The sequence below is a fragment of the Neopsephotus bourkii genome, unplaced genomic scaffold (assembly GCF_033783945.1).
Source record: "Neopsephotus bourkii isolate Nb327-2 ecotype Australia unplaced genomic scaffold, CSIRO-AGI_Nbou_v1 NB_1292, whole genome shotgun sequence".
In the NCBI taxonomy this organism is placed as follows: domain Eukaryota; kingdom Metazoa; phylum Chordata; class Aves; order Psittaciformes; family Psittacidae; genus Neopsephotus; species Neopsephotus bourkii.
Genome location: NW_026901776.1, coordinates 7083789 through 7111619, shown reverse-complemented (window position 1 = coordinate 7111619; position 27831 = coordinate 7083789). Strand labels below are relative to the sequence as shown.

The 27831-nt window shown below is 37.7% G+C and overlaps 1 protein-coding gene across 2 annotated transcripts; it reads right to left on the bottom strand.

The window, feature by feature from the left end:
* Positions 1-3862: 3862 nt before the first annotated feature.
* On the bottom strand, positions 3863-27143 carry FEZ2 (fasciculation and elongation protein zeta 2). Of its 2 annotated transcripts, XM_061365835.1 has the most exons (9): positions 26833-27143; positions 25168-25276; positions 22524-22640; positions 21016-21160; positions 18660-18928; positions 15818-15898; positions 11616-11691; positions 11157-11222; positions 3863-5191 (listed from the first exon to the last, which is right to left on the bottom strand). In XM_061365835.1, the coding sequence occupies exons 1-9, from the start codon at positions 27063-27065 to the stop codon at positions 5175-5177; spliced, it is 1113 nt and encodes a 370-aa protein (XP_061221819.1). In that variant the 5' UTR covers positions 27066-27143; the 3' UTR covers positions 3863-5174. The 2 variants fall into 2 exon arrangements, with proteins under 2 accessions (XP_061221819.1, XP_061221820.1); XM_061365836.1 differs by lacking the exon at positions 15818-15898 and having other exon boundaries at positions 26833-27142.
* Positions 27144-27831: the final 688 nt, after the last annotated feature.

Below are 27831 nucleotides of genomic sequence, written 5' to 3'. Positions count from 1 at the left end.
ACTAATAGTTTGCTAACCCAAACGTACATTATTAGATGCAGGTCTCTTCAAATTGCCGTGAAGACTATAGGATTTTACTCAAATCTTTACCCCAAAGCTCAACACTTACCATTCTAAGCCAGCAAAGTCATACTTCGACTTCTTAAATCAGTTCAGAGCAGTACAAAACCTTAATGAGGCACTGAAGAAGCAATGTGTACAGAAACAGGAAGAAAGACCTCCTTGTCCATACCTCGTGGTTGAAATACCCTGTAGAAATCTTGAAGATGGCAAGGGCCCTATCCTACTGGAGCGGTCACCACAGTGAAGTGCAGTGGTTCTACAGGACCATCCTTCAACACCAAGTACTTACACACTCACTTGTGTGCTGTTCAGTGTAACAGGCACCTGCAGTGCCACGTTGGGCTTCTGTGTCCAATGGTCACAGGGGGATTGCCCACTGCAGTGAGTGCAAAGCGGAACCTTCTAAGGGCTCAGTCTTTTATGATATCAGATATGCATTTAGAGGGAGCAATTGCCCAATTTCAGGCAAAAGCTCAGCACTTCTGCTGAGAATGAGTTTTAGTCAGTCTGATATGATGGTTACCTCCTCGCATCAATGACAGGAAGAAGCAGCTCTCAACTATTTTCATGCTATCACTAGCAGACAATCTCAACTCCTGGAGCTGAAAGTGACAGTGGTGGTTCTGCATTTCTCTTTTCCAAATTCCTCTCAAGGACAATTTCCAGCCTTCAATGAAGGTTGGAAAGAGGTGAATGCAGGCAATACTGTGGAGATAATTTTTCATGAAGAAATAGCTGCAAGGTGTTTTGGGGCAATTCCCTGCCAATTTAGGCATCTTGCAACCACAGATTCCAAATATGCAGATAAGCAACGTGATCTACATGGGATTTATTTTGCACAACTAGTTTTCCTGAGAAGGCAATAACAAGCGGAATGCAAAACATTCTTGGGAGCAGTCAATGATTTGTGTACAGATAAAAATGAACTGACATTTCAACAGCAATGCTGCCATCCCACTGGAAAGAATTCCTGCACACCAGCCTGCTTGAGCTGGTCAATATAATATTCCTGAAGGCCAAAAATGCAGTTGGTGGGAAAATCCAAATTGTTTTCTTTGGTCAGACCCCTGAATACCACCAAGCTCTAGAACTGTGCAGGGTTGCATCCTGACAGAAACATGTGGGATTAGAGTTTCCTTTCCATAGCTCTGAAAAAACTGGGGCCTTCTCCAAACATTTTCCTGATCAAGGAAATCCAAATATGTTACCTTTTTCGCTGAGTTCTTCAACCAAGGCATTAAGCCTAAATTATAACGTGTTGTTTCAAAGAAACATGCATTTGAATTCATAAATCTGCATGCAACACTACAGAAAATTAATATTGCATAAGGTTAGCATAAAACCCAAACACAAAGACAGGCTGGAAAATGAACAACAAAATTATGACCTCTGTTTAAATTAGCATTCAGTGCAAACAGAGGCTTCTATTCAACTTTGGCAGATTATAAAGGATGGAGAAAGAAAATGCAGTACCAAAATTAAGTAACTAGTTCTCCCAGTTCATACCGTTTCTTCAACAATTATTGTTAAGACTAGACATTCAGCAGATAATCCAGAGAGCCATCACTGATCAATACTGAGTGTATTGATCAAAACTGAAGAATTAAATGTGTTGAACAAGAAGGCAGGAAGGCCTGAGTTAGGTTCTAATCAAAAGAACACGAGCAAGGGAACAAGACACTTACATTCACCAGCTAGGATTAAACACTTAAAAGAAGAAAACATTTCTTCTAATTCTTCAGTGATAAGAAATTCTCTTTCTGGAGTGACTTTGTATACAGGGATAACTTGGAATTTCACGAGAAGTCTTAAAAAATAGGATTGATCTTTGAATCAGAAACTAGGCCCACTCCCACATGGACTCTTATTACTGGTACAGTACAGCCCCATTGCCCAAAAGAAAGATACACTGCAGAACAATGACCCAAGTCAGAAGGTTCCAGCTTGGCTGCATTTGAGCTGAAAGTGCTTCACCGGAACACTTTGCTTCTAGGTCCTTCCCAACTGAACAGCATCGATAATGGTTCAAGTGAAGCAAGCTGCTGACCTCCACTGCTGGAGAAGCAGGCGTCCTGCTACAGAGGCTCTGGACCAGCTGCAGGAGCTGAAACCTGGAGCTTAAATTGTCCCCTTGGAAGTGAGGAGGCAGCTGCTGTGACCCATGCTGTGCAGAGAGGCACACTTGATTACCACACTGGTGCTGAGCACAGAGAGTGCCATTTCTGGGCTAGCTGCTGTTTTCCAAGAGGCATGCATACAGAAAGAATAACAAGGTAATTTCCAGTCTGGAAGCAACGATGTGAACTGCTGTAATAAAAACACTACTCCAAGTTAAAGGCAAGGATTACCCAGCACAGTCAACAGCACGTGTTCTTTATCACCAATTACCTACACCAGCTGGGAGTCCAGCTAAATCAATAGCTTTCACCAGAACGGAACTGACATTGTTTTCGAGTTTCCTTTCTAACCATAATTCAGTCAGACTTCCAGGCAGTCCCTGACTCAAAATTTGACTCTAGCCAGCAAGTGAGCAAGCTTACATAAATGCAACACTTGACACCCAGGAAAAGGGTTGGATTAAAGAAAACACAACCCCTGCCACCCCCCACCCCGCAAAAAAACCACCCCAAGACAACAAAACAGAAACAAAACCACCAAAAAAAGAAAAACCCCACCAAACCAAACAAAAACCCAAACAAAAAAGGGCTATTAAAGTTGTATCGATTTAAGTAATTTAAAATTCAATGATTTTAAGATGACTTTGCTCCCAGGACTCTCTGTATTAAAAATGGTATGGATTTTGGTAAAAATGCATTTTTACCAAATCTCTTCCAGGGTATTTTTCAGCAGCTGTTCTTGGGCTGTCATTTACAGCTGTCACTTGCTAAACCTAAAAATAATAATGAAATTCAGCTCCCTGAAAGAGCACAAGATTCAATAACGCACCTGGAAAAAGGATGCATAACAGAGAATATGAAGTACATAAACTCAACAGAAAAGCTACTTGCATGGTTCTTTTTATTCAAATGTTTTGAGATTTATTTTTTAATGTACATATATAGGTACACATATAGTACTTGCCACCTTTGGCAACTGTTGTTTAATGCCAGGATTTACATACAAGGTAAACAGGTAACAATAATAATATCTTTTTTAACTTGATGAGTGGCATTATATACCCAACCAGATGTTTAGATCACTAAAGCTGTTTCTAGTCCTTAGTGCTGGGTTTTCTTTCAAGTTTTACTACTTTTAGCATTTTATGACTTCAAGTCATACAAGATTTGCTAAACTGTTTTGTTATTTTTTTAGTTCTTAATTGTCATCATTTTGTTCCACCTTGTCACTTCAAGCCTCAAAAGTAGACTGAAACATCTCTGAATAGATCTCATTGGAAGACATGGTGCGTTCCACAGCATGTGCACTTTTTGAAAAAAAAAAGCAGAATTTTCCAATTTCCAGGCATCACTTGTCAACCTCAAGCATTTCTATACAAAAAGCATGCCACAATGAGTTCATAATATATCAGCTAAAGAAATAAATGGCAGCTATTCTTGTTAGAGAAACCACAAATGAATAAAGCAAAGAACAGAGCAACAAAACCACCCTCAACTTCCTTACATATGACACACTTATGCAGAGGATCTATTTATTCCTGAGCAGGCGGGGAAGTACCCATTGGTGGTCAAGTGGGGGACAGGGAACAGGAAAGAATCTTGAGCTGAAAACCTTACTGACTGAAAAGGCACAAAAGACAAAAATATTGAGGCCTTTAGAAAAGAGAAAGCATTATGAGAACTGTTTTCAAACTGAATGTGTTTTACTGATCAAAATGAGCATTTGGTGACAATGATAAAATTGGGTAAGGTATTCAGAACCAAATTTCTCTTCAACTAACAAAAAAACAACTTTAAATGGAAAAACTGTTTGAAGACATACATGTCTCTTTAGAACCTTATCTTCTAGTGCTTTCACATAGACAGTATATAAATCTGTGTGTAGAATCAATAGCAATTCAACCTAGAAAATAGTTCTTTTATTTTTATTAGCACTCCTTACATTTTAATATGATCTTTAATATTAGCAAAATTATTTGTGACAAGTATTTGATGTTGAGATTATGGGGTATGTTTCTTCTACAAGATTTATAAAATACATTCGCATCTGTTTGAATGCAGATACATCATCACAGAGGAGACAGTGCATACAATTTACAAGAGAGATTTGTAGTAAAATTCAGAGATACACAACAATGAACGTCTCAGTATAATACTAACTTGGGACCCAAGTGCAAGTTTTTTAAACTGTACAGGTACTTTTAAAAAGATACAGTGTTTTAAAATGTTTATATATTGAAGCATTTTCATTAAGATCAAACATTTAATAAAAACAGTAAAATTACAGCAGCAACATGGGAGAATACCTAAGCCACATGAAGATTAATAATTAAAATAAAACCAAATATGAGATATTACATTACTTGGATGTTTCTATTAAATAACATAGATAGGTAACCAAGGATTACTTATGCAAAACCATCAAAGAATCTGGATTTGTTCCAGTATAAGCAATACTGTTGTACAGTTCAAAGTTACTATTTAAAAAGAAGTGTTGAAAGCTGACTTCCACCAGCACTGTTCTGGAGTGCTTCCTGGTGAACTCGCTTGAATCTTTTAAAAGTCCAAGCCTGACTATTATCCTTTTTCCATCTTTGCTATAGGAACTAAGGATGCTTTTAAATATGGATTCCTTAAAACTAGGCTTATTTTATTTACACTATTCAAAGTTTACGTTTCCTTCCAACAATTAAATGTGCGGGAGGATTTACTACATGCTATACAATGTAAAAATAGACTTTAAAAAGCCAGAACAGTGTGAGTAAAACTGTACAATGTTTGTTCCCTGCTCCAGTTCACTGCACTATTAAGTTAAAATGGATGAGTTGTCATGCTCAGAAGACTTACTGTAGGATCAGAAAATATACACACACACAGAGGAGGTAAATGCATAATGGTTTAGGTATAGTGCCAAATGAAAAAATACTATGAGTTATATACATGGAGAGCTTCTCATCCAGGAAGGAGAATGATTAGTTTGAAAGACAGGCGTCTTCACGTAGGACACAGAACTGCAAAAGAACCACAAATACATCTTGATAAGCATCAGTGAAGTTAGTCTGTATAAAAATATAATGTACATACTAAAATACTTAAAGTGTCGAATTCTACCCTATTAGTAACACTGTAAAATCTAGACATTACTTGAAACTGGTAATTAGTATATATCATCCTCTTCTCAAAAGATAATTAAGTGACACAACCCACTATCTTTAACTAACATGATCCAGAAATGAGTTGTCTAAAGGTCATGTCTTAAACAGTGCTTTCTGAGGTGTTCTATTAGAAAACAAAACATTAAATAAACAGGTGATGCGTACAGTTATATCTTAAAAATATGCACTGACAATTTGAGATTCTAGCTCTACTTTCTAATTCTGGTACCTGTACTTGAATCACACAGGGGGAAAATAAGACATGTCCTTCATGTGTTTCTCATTCCTGTTTCACATGTAAGACACAAACCTCAGAGCAATCCAGCTTTCAAACCCATGCTAGCATAACACAAAAGCAAATAAAGAAGTCAGGTCTAACAATCAAACAAAAACTTCAAAGGCAAGAAAATGTTCTTGTGATCTGAAATACCTGCATAATTTAAAAATAGAACAAGGTGTAAATTCTTGCTTTATTAAAAAAAAAAACCAACATAAAACAACAACAACAAAAAAAAAGAAACAGTTGGGTTTTTTTTAAGCCTTTACTAGAAGCCTGAAAGATCAGGTATGAAATAGCAAAACAAACTTAAAGATGGAAAATTATTCTGCTTTCATGATATCCAGTCAGAAAAAAAGCCTAAAAGTAGTATTAAACATATTTCATGTGCTTTACTCAGTAGTGATGTATTGAATATTATTTTTTTGTACTGTACTTATGTCACAATTACTATTTAAGGACAATCAGAAAAGAACACAAAGGTTGGCAACATATACATCTTAGAACAGTTAGTTGACTGTAAGGATGTATCTGATTTCAAAGGCATTTATTTCAGCTGTAAGTACATACTTACACTGTTACTTGTAATAGTTACGTTTTAAGAATATCACAATTATTTACGCTTATGTGTTTTCTTGAATTAAGGAAAAAAACTAAACTTGCAAGGATACAGATGAATGATTTATTCGATTTGTATATCATACTGGTAGTATGTTATATTAAAAAACTATCCCTGTACATGAAGTTAAACCTTCAAATTTTGTAAAAACTGGAAGTAAAAACTAATAATCTTCAAATAATGTGTAACAGACAACCTATCCCTAATATTTTTATTCTGTGTGTATCTATAGGTGAACATTTCATATATATCAAGGCAAGCTTGGACAGAGGCATCCCTGCCCATGGCAGGGGGGGTTGGAAATAGATGATCTTAAGGTCCTTTCCAACCCTAACTATTCTATGATTTATTTGTTCTGTAAGTAGCTAAATTAAGAAGCCCTTGCTTCCAGCAGATTTCCTCAGATGTTCTTCCCCACCCTCACAACAGGAAACAGGTAATTCCTGAACAGTAACTAGGTAATTCCCCTTCCCATGATGCCTTCCTCAGCTTCTACTTTAAATTTGCTATGAACTCAATACCAGCAGGTCCTCCCCATATCGTTCCTCTGTCCGCATGCACTCAAACTGATAGAAGCAAAGAGTGGTTTGGATTGGAAGGGATCTTAAAGATCATCTAGTTCCAACTCCCCTGCCATGGCCAGGGACACCTTTCACTAGATCAGGCTGCTCAAAGCCCCATCCAACCTGGCCTTCAACACTGCCAGGAATGGAGCAGCCACAGCTTATCCCGGCAACCTGAGCCAGTGTCTCATCACCGTCACACCGTAAAGAGTTTCTCCTAATGTTTACTCTAAATAGACCCTCTTTCAGCTTAAAACCATTCCCCCTTGTCCCATCACTATGTGTAAAAAGTCCCTCCAAGATTTCTTGTAGGCCCCTCTTGCAGGTCAATCAATACCCCCAAGTTTTTGTCCTCAGGGCTGCTCTCAATCCATTCTCCACCCAGCCTGTACTTGTGCTTGGTACTGCCCTGACCCTCAAGCCTGTCAAAAAAAAAAAATAAAAATCACTAAGTCCCTTTCATTATTACTAACTTCAGTATGGAAATGTTCACTGAAAAGTAAAAAGAAACAAAATCCCAGAAAAGGAAAAATGCTCTTTTTAAAATAATTTAGGCTGCATCAAGAATAACACGATCAAGACAAGGTAAGCTACTGTGTTGTATGAGACTCTGCATAGAGTATGCACATTGGCTTTGGGATACTTACCTCTGAGACAAGGTACTCCCTATGGAATAGATCCAGGGGAGAGGTAAATGATCACTGGAAAGAGGGACTTAAGCATGAGGACAAAATGATGCTATTTTTAACATTTTGGGGGACACAAGAGGGCAGTAGAAATTGGGAAAAGAGGATACTTCAAACAAGCAAGCAGTAGAAATAATTTCAAAGCTAATAATCCTATTCAGATATGCATATGGAGGTGGTTTGGGCTTTTCTTCCCCTAACATGAAATGCAGAGTCACATTGCCCTTTTTCACTTCTTTCTTATACTGGGTTTGTACACTTCATATTCTGAGGATTTCTATTTCCAGCATTTCAGAAGATGGTTATGAAAACAGGCAGAAGAATGATCCACATTAATACAAAAGGTCAATAGCAATCTGGTTACAGGACTCTCCTTTTGAGTCCCAGTCCCATACTTCAGCACAGCTCATGCTCAAATTGCCCTGTCAGAACAAATCTACTCAATCATGATTAAACAAAGGTACCAAGTACCAGACACCACACTCAGAAAGGGTCTGAGTGTGATTTCCTACATGATCCAAATAGAGTCTTTCACAAGTTTCAGAATTAGTTTGGTATTTAGTTCAAGATACTCAAGATGATGACACTTCAACAAACCACTACCAAATTCAGATTAAAAAAAAATAATTTAGTCTGTCTGCTTTTATGATAACACCAGTGAATTTGGCAAGATTTCTTGTTAAATTAACTCAATCTTTCGCTTCCATTAATCATTCCAGGTTCACTGTGTTCTTTCATTTGTCTCATCACATTATGCCAACAATACTACGGTAATTATTAGAATGATTTTTTTCCCTGATATTTCGTCCTTTGGCTCTTGCTTCTAAACAAACTAAATAACTTTTCAACAGCAACCATCAGTGTCTGGGCAACTTTAATTACCAATTCTGTGGACATCCATAACATCCACGTAAGACTGCATGCTCTAATTTTTTAAATATCATAGAATAAAAAGACAGTGCTGCTTTAAAAAAATTGTTAAGGACTTATAAGTAAGCTTTCCTCCCCCCTCCCTTTGCCCTGTACAATGGAATACAGGGCTAGAAAGAGGGTTCTACTTCTCCTGAAAAATGCTACACTAACTGAATTTTCCATAAAGCTACATGTATCCTATTGTCAACATAATAATTTACTGCCTTGATCCTCAGAGGAACAAGAAGTTAACAGATTCAACAAAACATCTTTGATGCTATTTCACAGATTTCAAAATTTCATTTATTGATTAAAGCTCAATATAAAGAAATAGAATCCATTCATATTAATACAATTATCAGTATACTATACAGGTTATTATTACTGAGCCCACAATTTGTTATCCTTCTGCTTCTTTTGGAAAGCAAATTCAAACCCCTAAATCTTGATAATAATTTTCACCTTGCCAGGGCATTTTTAATCGTTCCAGTGAAGAAAGCAGACTCTTCAAAAAGCAGGTCACTCCTCTTATTTGAAATTCAAGAAGTACCTTGGAATTTCAGGCACAAAAGCTGAGCTGAAAGTTGCTTTAAGTGATCATATAGAATCACCTAAGCTCCCTTTAACAGGCTTAGAAATAATTTCTAGACAACAGACAGGTGGCTGGGAGTATTTTGTGCCATGTGTGAAGCCTCAGTGAGGCTTCGGGCCAGAAGTTTTAGTGACAGAAAATGAGAAACAGATTACAATTTCAGAAACTATTGCAAGTCTTTGCCTATTGCATGGGATACATCTCCATTACAATGTAACCCTGCCAGCCAAGCTATAAATATATAACATAATCTAAACATAGCAATATGAACCTTAGTTAAAGCTACACTGAAAGAAATAGTAAAATTCTGTGCTTACTAGCTTGTACACTACTTGCCGCTGTGCAAACAGACCTGCAGAAGATTAAGAAAGGCTTAGTTGTGCTCAGTAATGAAATGGTAGCTGTGAGGGAAGAACATTTTCCTTTCAGTATGAGTGATGTGAGTGATTTCATGCTCCCATCACTTGTGTTTTACAATTTAGAGACCAGAGTGCTTGTGTATGACAATCTGTTCGATCCAACATATTTAATGTACGATGTTCATTGATGCATCTACCTAGTAGAACATCCTTCTTGATTTTAAATTCATGAGCCTGCAGAGGCAGAAGTAGGAGGGAACCTCAGTATCAGGCTTTCTAGATCATCCTGTCATATGTTCAGCTAATCTACTTTTATAAGCCCTCTCTGTAGATTTCGCCATTTCCCTACCCAGCCAGTTCCTCCTCAGTAACCTAGTAATCTGAAAGCTTTCCTGGATAGCTAAAATAAGAGCAGACATTGTAAAGGGCACTATTCACTCCAGTCACACTCTCAGAATTCTACCATATGTATTATGATGAAGAGCAAGCAGCTGTAATTATTGACAGCAGTTTATCCTCTTGGGTCAAAGATTCTGCTTCACTAATCTGATGTTTTGTGCCATCATCTTTAAAAAAAACTTTGATCTTTAGCCTAAATGGCTCTTCAGATCATAAGCAAATACATCAGTGTAATTTAAGAAGGATTTTCAGAAAGGGTAAGTAAACAATGGAGAAATCAAAGGAATCAGCTGGAAGGATTTCTGCATTCTTATTGTATGTGGTAGTTTTGCAACCCTACACAAAACTTCAAAACGAGCCCCTTCCAACATGAAGTCTGTTGGAACTTCTAGACTACTGCATGGCACTATTCAGATTTTCCTAAAGCAAAACCACACTAAATTTCATCTACAACTTTAACCTGAAAGTGCTTTCAAATCTCTGTGACATAAGAGTGATCAGAAGTCTGGTTAGAAACACAAAAACCTTTAAAAATCATATGGAGGGAGTTATGTCAAGTGACTGTATTTGAAGAAACAGTGACTCTTGGAGAACATGATACCAAATGAAAATAAATAGGCAAATAAATAAATAAGGCATGCATCATCCTTTTGTATGCCCATCTGTTCAGATCTGGGGAGTTTGATACTTAGCTTAAACAATAAAGTTTAGTTTAAACACTAAAGAAGATGGTACCATTTATATGACAAAAATTAAGTAAGAACATAAGCATTAGTGCAATCTAGGCAAAAATAGTCAGAAGAAAAAATTTTATGAAGTAATTTAACAACCTGAAAACTACCGGGAACAACTCAAACCTACAGCAAGCAGTAATTTTCAGTGTTTGACATTCTATTAATACAATCAATATGTAAGACTGGAAAACAACTGACTTACACACAAACCTTTTAAATAAAATGTGAAGACGGTCTAACAAGTAGACATAAAATAAGTAATTTTTACTACTGATAAGAAGGTAGTACTTAAAATGAAGCTATAAGCATTTCATCTAGCAAATGCAATACTATCACAGGCGGTTTGAATTCCAATTTGGAAAAACCTGTACAACACAGTTTTTAACTATACCTGTTTAATTTTGTATGTCAGACTGCTCTGCTCCTGCTGATGTCTTTCAGCTATTTGAATATACACCTCATACTTTTCTATATTATACTATCACAAACAAAATAACCACATTTTGTTTATGAACTACATCCTCAGAAACCTAGAACAAAATAGAATATAAACAAGAGCTGTGTTTGACAGGAAGGCAACATAACTCATGAATGCTGCAGGACTACTCTCTTCAAACATGCCTTGTATGTACAGCAAGCTATTTTAGAATAAGAAAATCCCTGCTAAGAAACACACTTACCCTTTAAAATATAGTCTGTTAACAAGCTTGGCACTTTTTCGCTATCCTCTTTCATGGCATGCAGGACTAAAGTATGAAAAAAACATATAAATCAGATATAAGAAATACATCAGTCATAACTTAAGGACAATACTCTCTAAAGAAATAGCACAGAAATATCCATTTGTTGCAGAATAAGTATTAATTACCAACTAAGAGTGCCAAATTTCTGATACATGCCAGTTTCTAGTCTTCATGGCTTCAGAGAATAGCTAGAGAACAAGCATACCATGAAGGCTCAGAAAACCAGTAAAAACTAGCCAAAACGCAGTTAAAAATCATGCAACTTTACGTATATGCAAGTTTACATACATACAGGCAAGGGGAAAGAGAAAACTCTGTGGATTCATTTGGTTTTGAGCAAACCACAGTTGGAAATACGAAGAGGAAAGGATCAGCGGGGGAACTTTATATGCTCACTTTTGGTTAATGTCTGAAGATCTTCAACAGATGGGGGTCCATTTTTCTTCTCATAAGGAATGACGGTTGTTAAGTACTGTCAAATGAAAAACAGAGTTACTTGACAGTCCTTCTGTGCAATTTATGCTGCTTGTGTTTTATTTTGCAAAAATTGGAGAAAATGACATTGCTAACCACAAATAAAAGCTTTTCAAAAGATCGCACTTCATAACAGATTAAGATACTATCTTTCCCATACCAAAGCTTTTATCACAGGAGCCAACTTCTGTTTTTATTTTGTTTTTTCTTAATTACATGACTACTTTAGAAGGCACGCAGGCAAACACTAAAATAAAGTCTTAAAATTTGGAGCTGTTTACAGTAAAAGACTTCTTGGTTAGGTTTCCTCCTCAGAGCATATGCAAACCAATAGCAAAATCTTCCCCATTTTCCCTCCGTAAGTCCTTCATATATTTAAAGTCCCACCCCCTCAAACAATACTGTAAATGCAGATGAACAATTTTCAAACTTGCTCTTCAATAAAACAACAAACTCCCCTATAAATATCATGTGATATTTATCAGAAATCACAATGTAACTCTTTCCAGGGAGAATAAAATAAAACAAAACAAAACTAGACATTTAGGTGATGTCTTACTTTGTAGCCTATATGAATACATTTTCTTCTTAGAGGTCAGCATTTCAAAAGTACTGAAATTGCTGGAATTTTCCCAAATGAAAAAGCTTCCTGAAATCTTTCTCAATTACATTTTTAAGAATTTAACAGGAACTTTATTCTGGATTAACTACAAGGCAGAAGGCAAAGCAACCCCCTATCTCTCATTCAACTTGAGGTGTGGTTCATCATGTAACAACCAGAAAACACGTTATATAGAATGTCTCCTTCTCACCTAGTAGCAACACTTCAGCAAAAGTCAAGTCTAACTCAAACTCTGGTGAAGTGGTTCTTTGGAGGAGATTTAGTGTTGCCTGACACAGCTATAACCATTGCCACAATCAGAGCAGGATCATACACTTCAGGCTCAAACAGCCAAACAAACTCAGTTCCATGTCACTTAAAGGAACCTACTGTACAGAATGTGCTGACATCTCACCAAGACCTTATGCAAACACAGGGCACCCTTCTCTCTCCCTTCTGCTTTTGCATTTTCTCAGACACTTAGCACAGAAGACGAAACTATGCAATGCTTCTTAGGAAATAGTCAATTTTAAATTTCTTTTCCAGCAGACATAACCAACAGGTATCACAGAACTGCACACTTACTAAAATTATTGGAATCAAAAGCTAACTATAAGGCTGTTGTTGTAAATCTGCAAATGCCGGAGATGAAAATAAGTCTTCTAACTCAGAAATCAGATCTCAGCCTTCAGAATTGAAGTAGCATTCTACTTTTCACCCAGGCAATAAATTACTAGCACGTTTCACTGGACCAAATACCAATATTCCCTGTTTTCCTAAAAGGTAGAGTTCTGAAAGTAATTTTCCTGAAAGTAATGTCTTTCTTAGTTTCCAGAAATCATCTTATCTTTCTTATCGATACTTTGGTTCTGTAACAGCAAGTCTCTACAATACCACTATCAAAACTCATTTCCTGAATGCTGTGTGAAAGACAACATATTATGGAAGAGAAAATGACTAAAATGTAGCTTACTGATGTGACCAAGTACTAAGTCTACTATAACCTCTGAATTTTTGATGCAGATCTCACAATATGATAAGCAGCAATTCCCACTGCAATTTCTAATCACCCATAAAAAGCATTTGATATGCCTCAAAATTGATACCAAGATGACTACTCTGAAATTTCTTCTGGAAAAATGATCACAGAAACAGCTACCAGTATTTCAATGGCTTTTATGCAGTTGGTGGTGGTGTTTTCCAACTGCAGTATCAAATGAACACAGGGAATTCCTACTGGAAGTTGCTCTTTAAACTATGAAAAATTCCAAGTAATTTTCACTGATGTCTCAAAAACACACTAATTTTTATAAAGTACTCACTATCAGATAAATACTTTCCAGAAAATAGCAAAGGTAGTAAATACCATTAAAATTAAAAACTGAGCAGAATTCTAAAGCGACTGTACAAACTTGTCATAAAGTTTATGATGGGACTTTACATGTAGGAGCTTCTACCTTTTCAGGTACACAAAAAATTGCCTGTTTATTTCTTTTTTTTTTCCCTTTAGATTGTTAGCTAACTCTTCCCTGCTGGCAGAAAACACTTGAGTAGAAGTTTATAATGACAATACACCGCAAAAACCCCTACTTAAATGAACAGTCTGAGAGCAGCACTAAGCAACAGAGCGTCTGATGGTTTGGTGGTTTGTTTGTTTTTTTCTTTTTATACCTTGCAATCTGCTGCAATAAGTAGATATCACCAGTTTTTTTAAAGCAGGACAAGGCTTTCATAATGTGACAAAAACCAAACAAAAAATCCCAAATAAAAAAACAAATGCAGCAGAAAAATGGATTTCCAGGACTAAATAAAAAAAACCCCAAAACAACAAAATGCTGTTATCTTTCTTACCATTCTTCCCTATTTTTCATTTTAAGTTCTTGTTATTTCCATGACTGGTTTTAGGATACAGGGAAGGTAAAAAAAGCCCCAACCAACCAACCAACCAACCAACCAACCAACCATAACCCTCCTAACAAGGATATAATATAAGATAAATCAGGGGAAAAATATGATCAACATGAATAGCATTAGTAAACAACTAACTCAAAAAAGTGACTGGAAGAGCTATCCAATCAGTACTATTCTTAATATACAATAATGCTACCTATATAAAGAAAGTTAGGAGGCAGAAGAAAAGTTACATCTGAATAGAGACATGTATACAAAAGAAACCTTTTAATCAAAAGTAAGAAGGGCTGGCATATCTAAATATGTTTACTTTATGACAATACACGACCTTTAAAATAGCTAAAGATACAGGTAAACAGCTGTAATATGTTATTAAATGGTAAAAATTGCAAGGAAACAAATAAACAAACAAAACCAACAACCAAACCCCTGCACACCTATCACTGAGATACTGTAATGAAAAATGTTAGGTAAGCTCAGTGCATGTATTCAAGATCCCCAAAGCTGGGAATAAACAGCTGTTTTTACTGTGAGGGTGGTGAGGCACTGAAATGATTCTATGTCTTCATGAACTCTCATACCTTGCTTGAGAAAGAGGGCAAGTCCATGATTTCTAACCTCATCATTCAGAACTTACTTCAGAGGATTTGTTTTACCTCCTGAACTCCTCTATGGGATACTCCAGTCATCTTCCAGACAAAAGCCTAATCAGTCATGACTTCTGAACTACCAGGCAGTTTACTGCTTCAACGGACTTCTCAGCAGGGGAAAACCCCCCAGTATTCTAACACACTTCTGACACAACTGTATAAACTATAATGGATGGGTATGTGTTAAATAATGTGAAATAACCCTACTTTGTGATGTGTGCTAAAAGCCTAAACAATAGCATAAGCATTGACTCTTGACCAAAATACTGAATGCATTTAATAAAATACACCCTACAGTTCTGAAATAATTAAGTATTACTTTGGAAGAAGGCATAAGAATCTTGCTATGTAGGTATATGTAACAACTACAGTAATGCCCACTGAGGTTGAGTCTCTGTGCTGTATATTTCAACATTTAAATAGCTGTTAAAAAGACACAAGCTTGCCTATGGCTTTTGTATTTTATATCTGTAATATGCATTGCACACATTGGCTGCTTTTAACATCATGCAACTTTCAAAGGCCAAAAAAGGTATGCAAAACAGTCCATGCATTTTTCAGATGCTACCATGTTTTTTAGCTATACTGGCTCTGAACATCTGGAGAAAAAAGAAATGGCTGGTACATTTAACTAACCTGATACACATTCTTCAATTGGATGTCAGATTTTTTACAGACGTGCAACATATTTGAAGCATGCATTATGCCAAAACAGACTTTTAGTATGGGGTGTTATTATTTTGACACCTCAGATATCAAATCCTGACTGTCTTGAGCTGTTGAGGAGAGAAAGACACTGTAGGCTGTTCAGAGTCCTGAGGCAGGGAAAGCACAGATTCCAACATTTTGGGCCTATTTTTTCCTGTCTCAGCATTTATCTTCACCTACTGTCAATTTTGAAGATCTCAGCTCCTACCAAAAGTGCAGGCAAAGAGTAAGGAAAAGAGAAGATAGCCCAGCACCTGTTTCTCTCCACCTGAGTTTCCAAACGTGTGGCGGAAGCCATTCTGTATGACATTTGAGATCCCTTCCATGCTGAAGCGCTAAAAGTAGTGAAAACATAGCGGAAAGAAAAAAAAGGACAGAGAAAAGTTCAGAATACTGTTAATCAGCATCTATTAAGACTAAAAAGATGAAAGACAAAGTCAAGCTCTAAGGGGTATTTCAGCACATTTCTATTTTTTCATTCAGATACTTAATTTTTTATAATTAAAAAGCAAACTTTACAATGGCAGTTAAGCAGTACAATTACATCAAAATTTAATCAAACAAAATCTTCACACTGAGGACCCAATAACTGAGATTTGCTTTTTAAGGCTGCTTCATTTTGAAATGTAAGAAATAGTATATTCAAAAGTTTGCTTCCCAGTATAATATTTAAAATTTGTGTTTGAGCAATATACTTTTAGAGATACTGATGTTAACAACTTTGCAGATTTTAACCACCTATTAGAATCATTGTTCAGAGGTAGTACGTTTCAGCTCTACCTCTTTAAAACACTGTAAGCGTTCATACTTCCACAACTGAAGCAACAATTGGTGTTCCTGATTTTGCGGTAATATGATCAAATATACACAATTAGTTAATAACATACCCATATTAATTGCAAGCTTCATTACACGGAATCATGGATTCTGATTTTTTTTTTTAATTAATATAAAATCCAACCACAGTTGTTTTTTTTTTTTTCCTGGAACTTTGTAATCCTTTTTGCTTGCTGGAGATGACAAGTCAAAAAAAAAAAAAAGGCAAAACAATTTTAGGTTCTAGTATGAGATATAAAAATCAGCAACTGACAAGAACATAAAAAGAAGAAACTGTCAAGCTGCTGAACAGGGCAGTATGATGCACACGCCTCAGCATGCTTATCTGAATGTATTTATTTATGGGAGGGAGAATAAAATGTGCTGGAATACAGTATTCATTTCTTTCTAAAACACAATGAAGTCAGTAAACAGACAGAGATGCTACCAAAGCCTTAACTCTTTTAAGACAGCCTGCTTAAAGGAACTGTTATCTTGAAGCTCTGACTATTTTTAACTTCTCTCCAGTTTGCCTTTGTGAGAAAGGCAAAAGTTTTAGAAGTCTATGAAAGCGTTTTACCCAAAGACTGTACCAAGAACAAAGGATTAAAACATCTACTTATTAGAATCAAATTATAGTATTTAGAGGGAAATATATTTCCTTAGAGCGTGAAAATTTAACCCTACTTCCATCCATACTTTGTGTTTAAATGAGACCTCATTACAGTTTTAGTTAATAAAACTACTAATTTATACACTATTTATTAACAGAAACTCACTCTTCACAAAGTTACTTGAACATACGATCTGAATGCACGTCCTCAGCATTTCCTTAAAAAAAAAAAAAAGGCATAAAGAAAAAAAACCCGAGTGTTGAAGGAAGGAAGCTTCCAGCTCCTGGGAGAAAGCTCTCAAATCTGTACTTGGTGACAGTGAAAGCTATTTTCAAAGGAACTACACACACAGCCTACAGTCTTATTTGGCAGCCAGTGTGTTCAGTCTTCCTCAGAAAGCAATCTGAAATATCTATATCTTGAAGCAACTAAACATGCAAATGTCTTATATTGGGACCACATAAAATTATACTTGAAAGCATCGCTCAAATTTCTAAACTTGAAACTAACTAGAATAGCTCATGAATCACTTGACTCAAGTTTCAAAACCAAATGATTATTTTTCTCTCTACTTAGAATATCACTTCTTGACTGAGACACAAAAATAAGTAGATTTGAACTTTCCACTCTGCTCTTGCAGATGGATAACAATTTCCTATTGTTTTACAGACGTACTTTCTTAGAGTTCCATTAAAACTCTGATAGGTACACGAACACTTTTCATCAGATAGACAAGAGCAGCACTCCATTTGGGTTATATCATGAGAATCTTATACTTGTAACTTTAGAAATAGATTCTGAAGCATTAATATTTCATTACAAATGTTTATTCCTTATGTTTGAAAAACAAGCCCCAAGTCCTTGTGATATCAAACCGAAGCATTCGATCCAGGACTTAGCAAATATGTACGATACATTAACCGCATTTTCTGCATCCTATAAGAGACACTAAGAAATACTAGTATTAAAATCCACTTAAGTAATTTAAAAATATACTGGGACAAATAAGAAGGAAAATACCGCATTAACAACCTAATTTCTTTCACTCTCTGCCTCCTATTATTCAATCTCTGTTTGAAAGACATTTTTGCTTTTGTTGCTATATTCTGCAAATAATAAACCAAATTATCTTCCCCCTCTACTCCTGCACTACATTTTGGCCTCACCACTGACTCTCATTGGACATGGTAACTCTACCACAGGTTTCAGGAGATCCAGGGTAAGACTTTCTCATTTTTCCTACCTAATACCCAACATGATCAGTAAGTGGCTGTACAGCTAAACCAACAATAGCACTGAATTTCCTGGCAGGCTATCAGTGGTACATGCATACTAAAATTCACACAGTGAAACCAAACAGATAAATGTGTTTGCCTACTGACAATAGAACACGCAGCAGTACATCCAAAGACAGTATTTTTTGAAAGAAAGGTATGCTGATTCCAGGCTAATTCTCAAATAACATTTTGAGTATGAGAAGAATAATATGTTGTATGACCTTGTGGAAAAAAAATAACCTCAGCAGGAAGTGCCTAAGCCTTGTCTGCAAATGAAGGCATGGAAGTAGGTATTCTGATATAATCCAGGACTATTACTTCCCATAGAAAAAAAACAACAACAAAACAAGACATTTAAAATGCATAAACAGTTACAAAAGTTTTCTTACTGTTCCAGGCATATGACCTCTTTCTTGTCTGCCATTCTGAGGACTACCATTTTTCAGCTTCTTTTTCTTCTTTGCTGTTTCTTTGTGTTCTCTCTGTTTGTTTTGTACTTCTATGAGGACAGAAATGAAGCTGTTTTTCACTTCCTTCTCAAACTCCAACTCATCTCGTAGAGCCAATTGCTGCACCAGTTCCTCAGAATAATCCTTAATAGCAGTCTCAATTTCTTCTAGCAACTCATTTAACTCAGCAACAGACAATCTTTTTACTCCTATAAATAATTCATATAAAAAGTAATCTGTCAAGATTTTAAGCATGAGGATACTTATGGAAATTACAAGAAAAATATACTCTGAAAATGTTCAAAACAAAAAAATTCAATTTTAAACCTACATAGAACAAAACAACATTCCCAAAGGAATAAATACATCACAAGGTAACTAGACTAGCAACAAGAAGGTGGCTAAACTTGCTTCTTATTTCTGAGAAATCTGAGATAGTATACAAATATGAAGGCAGGTGAAGATACCCCTGCTCACTGAAGGGAGGTTGGACTAGATGACCTTTGAAGGTCCCTTCCAGAAGAAACTTTCCATGATTCTATGTTGTAATTAAGGAAGTACAAGGAAGCCCTAATACTGCACAAGCTAAAAACCACTGTTCCAAAGACATAGGTGCAGATTACCCAACTGCAATCCTGACTCATTTATGATGGATCAGTTGCTGTTCTCAAAGCCTACAAAAGGGCTACACAGGAACTACGCAGCTGAGGCAGGTGAGTGAAGACAAATTCAAATACAGAAGACTACTTGGATTAAATCTTAGCTATTCAGGCTAAAGGACTCAGTTGTGTAAATAGAGCTGTAGCTAGTTTTATTTTCAGACTGTTTTAATACATGTCTTTTCCTATCCAAGAAAAAAGTAAATACAAGGTTTGATTTCCTGCTCTCAACCCTAAATGTTAACACCTCTGACTTGTCTTATAAAAGACACAGTTTCTAGGTAAACTTTGCAACAATTTCACAGAGAGGTGCAGACTAATTCTGAAGCAGCTTTGCATGCCAAAAAAAAGGGAGCAAGAGCTTTTCATAAAGTAGCAACCTGAAAGATGTGAGAAACTGGTGAAGCAAAGTTAAACTATCTGCCAAAGTAACTCAAGGCTGGTTGTCAAGACTGACCTTTAAACCGTAAAGATGCAACAGACAAGATGAACTCCTGAGGCAAAGCAAAATAAATACAATATGAAATATCAAACCAGCTTGATTAGCTCCAAACCTAAGGACATATGGAACTGTCAGAAAAGCAGGAAGCCCTGCTGAGCAGGATATACTTTGTGTTCACATTCCTGAAATTTATGTGTTGAGACAGCTAAGAGTCTAACCACGAAAATGGGATTTCCTCCAAAAATCTGAAGTACACCAGAAACTGTAAGTCATGTCACAAAAGGTCATCCAGTTTTCTGAATCTTCCACGGATTTTATATTGCTGACCCAGACTACTGGAAAGAAAGCACTAAACTTCGTAAAAGGGACCAAGGTAGGGTAGAAGGATCATCTAGCAAATATTCCTTGGGTTCATATCACCTTCGAGACCTGATTTTGACAAATATGCAAATGAAATAAATTCCAATCATAAAACTCACTAATCACAAGTTTCTTTCACATACAATTCAACCTACTACAATTAAACTATACATGTAATTTCTCCTTTCCTTTTGTATAGAAAGGAACAGATGATTTCATTTGAGTAGAAGATGATACGAAGTGTTGGTCTTGGGGGGGGTTGGTTTTTTTTTTTTGGTCTTTTTTAATTTTACTTTATCTGAAGAGAAATGGAAGGACAATAATATGCAAGTTTTTTATGAGAAAAACAAGGCAACCGTTGCCTTATTTTTGTGTAGTGTATATCAAAATATGTTGCAATGACTGAAATAGTAACAACAAAACACTATTTTCTTTATTTTCTTTATCTGGAGATGCATAGCTCTCCAGAGTTTTAGCTAGTCTTCTTAAATGCACTGTACTGTCCTCAAGAAAGTATCTCAAAGTTCAATAAAAAATGACTGAGTTATCACTTTACCTATGAAGGGACCTCATTCCAGTGAATCAAGCTTCAGCATATTTGCTTTAATCGGAAATTCCATAAAGTTTTATTTTTATTCTAAGTTATGAAAGCTGACAAAGATAAGATTTCTATTTAGGTTCTAAATCCAGGTTACTCTTCAGGGCAATTTGAAAATATTTTTGAATGCAGGTATTTCATAAGAAGGACTTGCCATAAAGCAAACACATGGCAAACGTGCCATTTAAGCTATATTCAGTAATCATAAGAGCAAAATACTAAATAAATATCACTTACTCTCTTCATAGCTGTTGTTCGTACTGGATCTCTTGAGCGTCTGAATTTCCTGGGAAAGTATGGAGAGCCGATCTGATTGTGTGGGTGTTTCATCATCTTCTGGATCAGGTGATTCCTGCATCATTTCCTCTATTTCTTCAATCACCTTCAAATAATGAAAACCCTAATGAAAACCCTCCTGCACTAAGAGAAACTGCCTGCAATTTGAAGAAACCTGGTAAGAGCTTAAGGTTTTTTTTCACTCTCAATTAGCGAAGATGCTGTTGGACAAAACTAATACCATGACTAGATGGAAGAGAACCAACAAAGTCTTACTGACATTCTCTCACCATCCTCGCTCTCTGAGAATAAGCCTACCTTTTCAAGGTAAACTGGTGATCTCATAACAAGAAGTGTGTTGAAACTAGACAGTTATTTATATGTGAAGGTACACATGGTTCTGCTTAAGAGAACCAAACTAAAGAGTGACCCAGAATATATGAATTCCTAAGTATTCAGTTGAAGTAAAACAAAATAACAACAAATATCAGCTACCTCTGCACCCCCCATTTCACTACACCTGTTCAAACAAACAAATCTTCAAACAACCTGAAAAATCTGCTGTGCTTATGAAAAGTTTTATGAACTGGTCCGTCATCACCTCAAGCTGATCTGCATCCCTGAGCATAAGACCTGAGCGACACATAAATTACAAGAACAGAGAGCTTACTTTGCAGTATAAAAATGACCATATTTTACAGGTTAAATTATTAACCGAATAGCTGAACAACACATCAACTTTTACAGGTTTAAAAGCTGCAGTCAGCACCAAGATCCACCTCACAGTAAAGAGCTGAGACAGTTCAAGCAATCCTGTCTCTTGTACCCTTAATAACTGTCGTGGTTTAAACCATGTCCATCAGAGTCCACAAGTAACCATCTGAACAACAAGAAAAGACACTCTTGTATTTGCTTACTAAAGGAGGATCTTACTGGACAGTCATTAACCTTACACAGAAGAGCAATTTTCAAGACAAAACTGAAGTAAATCCATGGATTGGAACAGAAACCTTTAAACACTAAGTAACTTGAAAGCTTAGTAGCAGAACTGCCGATCTGCTCTTGCATTTGGCAAAAACCTTGAAGAATTCTCACTAACCACAAAGCAACGTGAAGCTATGAATGGGTACACGGTCATGGTGAAAAACTACAAACTCTACAATACCACTGACATTCTGAAAACATTATTGCTTCTTAACAGATAATTTAGTAGTATTTCTGACTAAGTCACGGTATGAAATGCATAAACATTTCAAAACCCCTGAACTATCAACATCACCTGAAGCATTTAGAATACTTTTCAAACCTGAATGATCAAATACCACAAATTATTATGACCCTAAACAAAAAACCCTAAATAAAAAACAATCAAGAATTTTGGCTACAGTGAACAGCAAAGAAGAAAAAAAAAGAATTACATAATGAAAAAAAATACTACACCAACAAAACTGTCTTTGCTGAACACTTACCTGCTCTGCTGTGAAAAGTGGTTCATCATTGATGCAGGAAACAATGATAGAATGCATATCCAACTGTTCTCTCAGCTCTTCGTCATCTGACAGGTCAAGGTTCAAGTTATCGTTTACCTAGAAAGCACCAAAATGTTTATTTATATAAATACACACACACTTTTGTGTGTGTATAAAATCCATGTACGTATATATAAAAAAAAACAACCCTGGGAGCTAACAGTGAATTTTATGAAACAGATTCCCTGCCCCTAATAATGGCATCAATGATTCTTGCTGTCAAATACCTGGAAGCTGAAATACCTTAACTGAAATCAAAACTGCAACTGGAGGAAGTTAAAATAGTAGTCAGTCTTTAAAGTCTTTAAATACCCTCAGCATACAAAGACCATATACACTGTGATGTGCAGATATCTAAATGCAAGGCAGTCAATCCAATGTAGGCATTTAAATCTTAAAGGAAGAAAGACGACTGTCAGTGTGGGACGAAAACCTACCCATAGTCTCTAACATTACACAAGCCTGTTGTTTTATGTGTTTCTATACTTCAAAACCAAAATGTGCACATAGCAAAGGAAAAAAAATAACTCTCCTCCTTGATCAGTCAGGTATTTTTTACTCTCACAAAGTGATATATTTTAGTTTATTTAAAATTTATTTGCCTTTTCTGCATTTTGTCTATTACAAGGTTCTAGGCAAAACAAACTAGAAAAGCCCCTCAGCCTAGGGCTGAGGATTGTCATATAGGATTATGACAACAACTAGATCACAGCAGTTGATCTAGAAGGAGGTCAGCTTCTTCTCCTGACATCTTCCAGAAACAACATTTTGAGTGACTATTAAAACGTATTTTGATAATTTAGGCTCCTAAATAAACCTCCTAAACCAGGACAACCTACAACTGCTGCCAGGAGGTCCACCAGGCCTTCCACACAGTCACACTCCATGCCCATTTCTGTCCGCACATTTCCATCAGGGAATGACCCATTCAGAAGTGATCTAACAAAAATAAACATGGAATTGCACAATCCTGTTCCTTGTGCCCCTGAACAACGCTTCTACCCAACTACTTCTTTCACTGTCAGAGCCCTACAGTGCACAGATCTGTGATGTGAAGCAACAAAGATCAGACAAATCACCTTTATTCAGCCTACGTCTTTTTCCCTACGAAAACAGGAACAGAAATCTTTAAACACAAGTTCAACAGCATATTATTAGTTTCAAATGCATAAAAAAAAGTGTTGCTTAGTTGTTAGCATTCATTGTGAGAAAGTTAAAACAATCTACTAGCTGGTCCATATGTGCTGCCACTTATCCAGAAATACTGCTGAAACACAGCAAAGTAGGAAAAAAAAAAAGTATGTCAAATGCTTCCAAACAGATGGGTTTTACACATAAAAAGGCACACCAGGTGGAGTGAAAGCTGAAAAAAAAATTGATACATGTTTAATCCATAAACTGATTTTCCCTCTACTGGCAGCATAGCTTATATTCCTTCTAAAACAGCAACACCACTATGTTTTTTACGTAGTTCTTCCATAACTTCCTGCAAACAACTTACAAAGACTATATGAAACATTTTTTTTGACATTGTACCTAGTTCCTTATCAAGAGATCCATCAGTCTTCTATTCATATTTCAGTCACACAACAAGGTTGAAGCAAAGAGGGTTTTAAGTCTTTCTGCTTTAAATATAAGGATTTAATTACTCAAAACCCACTAAGAAAATCTGAATGCTCACTCTGATAAAAAGTAGAATAAACATAAGTCAAATTCAAGGGATGATCATCAGACTCAAATTGAGAAGGTGAGTTTTCAATTGTCATCTTGCCCGGCTGAACCGCAAAGTATCCTCTTCAGCAGAGCAATCTCTGTTCATGTCACAGTAAAATGTAGCTGTGGATTATATAACAGATGGCAAAAGTCAAAGCATTACACTATTCTTAGGTTACAATGAGATATTTTTACAACACGACTCAACTTCACTATGTTTAAAAGATAAGCCACTTGTTTCCTCAGAAGTCCTGGGAGATGGGAATACTTCCTAGCATTTCTTCCTGAAGCGTTTTAATCCACTTTTAAGAAGATCAGAGGACAACCCTTTCTATAAACCTCTGTGAAGTTCTTCATTCCTTTCTCCATCCCCAGACAACTATTACACTTGTTAAATATGAAAACCAAACCAAACCCACACTTCACTGTCTCCTGTGTCACTTTTCCTGTAAAAGAAGACACTTCAGTCTCTACTTGAGAGCAAGATGAGATGAACTTAAATTCTACACTGCATTTACTAAATGACAGTACTCTCACCTCTATTCCCCCCTAACCCTGGACAGTGTTCAATGTGAAACACAGTAGAAAGATTTTATGCGAAAAAACTTCCTAATTTTACAGTTTCTTCTATCACCCACTAGCTCTAATGAACATCCAAAGACTAACCTTGAATTATGCCAACAGACAGAGATTCCAACATACATCGATGGTTGGTTGATTTTATTTTTTAAAACCTCTCATGTATAATGTCAAGCACTAAAAATATTTTAACAGATTTAATAACAACACTCTTTATATAAATATAAATTGTTTTATTTTCCTGCCAAGTACAAAAGATCCAAAGAAGGTGTTTCTGCTGATCAGAACTTACCCCTTTTTCGGAAAGATTTAGTGTTGGCAAGTGCAAAGCTCTGGTGTGGGAAGATTTCCAGTCAACTGGCATTACGTTACCATAATTATCAGTCAAAGCATTCCAAATCCTGGAGAGAGGAATAACAGAACAAAAATGCATACCTTAAAACAAGCAGCAACTGATCAGCAGTAAATACGCTAGTACTGTTATTTCTATCAACAACTATTTATTCCTCCCTAAATATTCATCTACAAGTTACTGACACTATTTTTATAATGGTTTGAAGCTAAGAGAAAGTATTTCTTTTTGACAAATGTAATTTATTTCTCTTTATACCCAACAATGTATGCACAGTGGTGAAACAGAACAATGCTATTAAGAGACAGATTCATTATTAATTATATAACCATACTCAGAATCTTTCTGGGGGAGCCCATCCTTTAATGAAATTTGAGCTCAGCTATACATCCTATACCCACTGTTCCTATTTTCCTTGCCTTTTGCACATTAAAGTCTGGAATTAGCAGAGGCTGAGTAGCAAATTTTGAGACAATTCTTTCTCATTCTCTTTGCTCTTTCTTCCTCACCTTCTCTCTCTTTCTTCTCCTTCTCTATCACAGAATAATGAACATGCACAAATTTAACTAACATTTTGCAATAATTTAGCTTTATCCAGAAGTACTCTTGCTGAGCTCAGTCCACCACTCTTGCCTACAGCTGATCTTTATTGTGTCTACAGCGCACAACCTCTCTGGCACACTACAGGCTTGCATATGTGGCAGCCCTATTCTGCTATACCATTTCAGATTCTGAAACAGAGCAGCCCTGTTAGCAAGTTGCTGCCTCAAGTCAGCCAACAAACCATGCCTCCAAACGCTATGCTGCAGGGGCATGTTTGGAGTGGTTGCCTAGCTAGGCTCAGAGGAGGTCAGAGGAACAGCCAAGCCACACACAGAAGGCAGACAGAGCCTCACTGCTGCCCAATATGTTTCTGCTTCATCGTTCTCCAAACTTACCTCACTGTTAACCATAAATACATAGTCTTTTGCCAACTGTTTTTTTTTTCTTCTCTTAGGATAAGGTATACAATTTAGGTTCCTCAAAGTAAAACTGCAGTATTCTAAATGAAATTTACTGTAAATAATGTTACTAGTATAAATGCCTGCAAAATAATGTTAAAAACAGGAAGGCAGCACAGATCATAAAGGCTTTACTGCTCAGGAGGAAAAAAGTAAAAAAGAATTAGCACAGTTGAGATTTTTCTCTTCACCTGCTTTCCGTTCTTTCCATGTTTAATTTCAAACACTGAAAACAGAGGACATTTGGCAAGAAGCTAAACAAATCCTACCCTCAGTCACTCTGCATTTCAGAACAGCTACTTTTCCTTACCCCGGAGGGAAGAGCACTAGGATGCTCACACACTTCCTTGACGGTTCGGGAAATACAACCAGACGGTTCCAGTTCCGCAGCCCTCAAACCCTGCTGGGACCCCTCGAGGTGAAGGCCCCCTGGCAGCTCTTACCCGGGGCAGGGCTGTCGACCCACAGAGCCCGCACTGCCCACCGGCTTCGCGCCCCTGCTCCGGCCGTACCTTCAGGCCGGGCCAGGCCTCGCCTCCTCGGGCGGCCCAGCCACGGCCGCTCCCCCTCCTCGCCACCCCTTGTTCCCCAGGCCTGCACTCACTCGTCGTCCTGCAGGGCGCTCTGCTCTGTCAGGGGACGCAGCGGAACGCGGCTCTCCCCGCCGCCAGCCCGGGCCTGCGGGGGCTCAAAGCAGAGGGACAGCCTCGCCGCCAGGTCTCCACCGCCCCAGCCGCCCTTGTCACGGGCAGCCTCGGGGCCGCCCCCCGCAGAAGGCTGGAACCCAGAGAAGTCCTGCCAGTCCCCGGGGTCTCGCTGGGAGGCCGCCGCCGCCATGGCTGCCGCGGCCGCAGCTGGGGACGCCGGCCCGCGCGCTCCCGGCAGTGCGCGCTCCCGGCGCCTCCTGCAGCTTGGGGCGGGGCGGGGCGCGTGACGGCGCGGGGCTGCCCGACGGCAGCAGCGGGCGGGGCGCAGCCGGGCGCGAGCAGACGGCTGTCAGTCAGCGCCGCTGCCGGGGCTTGAGGACAGCGGCGGCTCCGTGGTAGCGCCGGGGCTGAACCGTCCCGGGGGGGGGGAGAAAGGGGCGGTGCGGCCCGGCCCGGCCAGGGGCTGTGTCCGAGCGCCAAGCGGGACAGCCCCGACGCTGGCTGTGGGGCAAGAGGAGAGCCCGGGCTGGCAGGAAAGCTGGCCCTGGCCACTGCACAGGGTGCGCTGGGTCAGGTGCTTGTGGGGCAGCACGAGGGGCGCCTGACCGGGAGGTGTACCCGCAGTAATTTCATTGAACCTGGTAACCTAGAGATGGGTAGCTCTTGGGCTATCGCTTTTCCCTCCAGTGAGCCACATACAGAACAAAGTTTTGGAGATACTTAGCTTTTCCTAGCACTTTGTTAGCTTCTAATGTTTTATTTTTACTTAGTACCTCTTGACCTGCTGTAACCTTTCGATATCCCAGAATACGCAGCACAGATAGTCTCTGCTCAACTTCTTGAATTTGGTTTGAGCCTCTAACTTTATTTGCATACTTCCTACTTGGTGTTTGGAATGCTGGTAACACACTGATGTTTTAATTGTTGCTAAGCAGCACCTACCCTGGTCATTGTGC

Bases quoted from the DNA above. Each gene is read 5' to 3' on its own strand.
- FEZ2 (XM_061365835.1), bottom strand. From the start codon at position 27,065: ATGGCGGCGGCGGCCTCCCAGCGAGACCCCGGGGACTGGCAGGACTTC. The intron at 25,277-26,832 runs GTGAGTGCAGGC...TCCTCTCTCCAG, and splicing joins AGCGCCCTGCAGGACGACGA to GATTTGGAATGCTTTGACTG. The intron at 18,929-21,015 runs GTAAGTGATATT...AATTATTTATAG, and splicing joins GAACAACAGCTATGAAGAGA to GAGTAAAAAGATTGTCTGTT.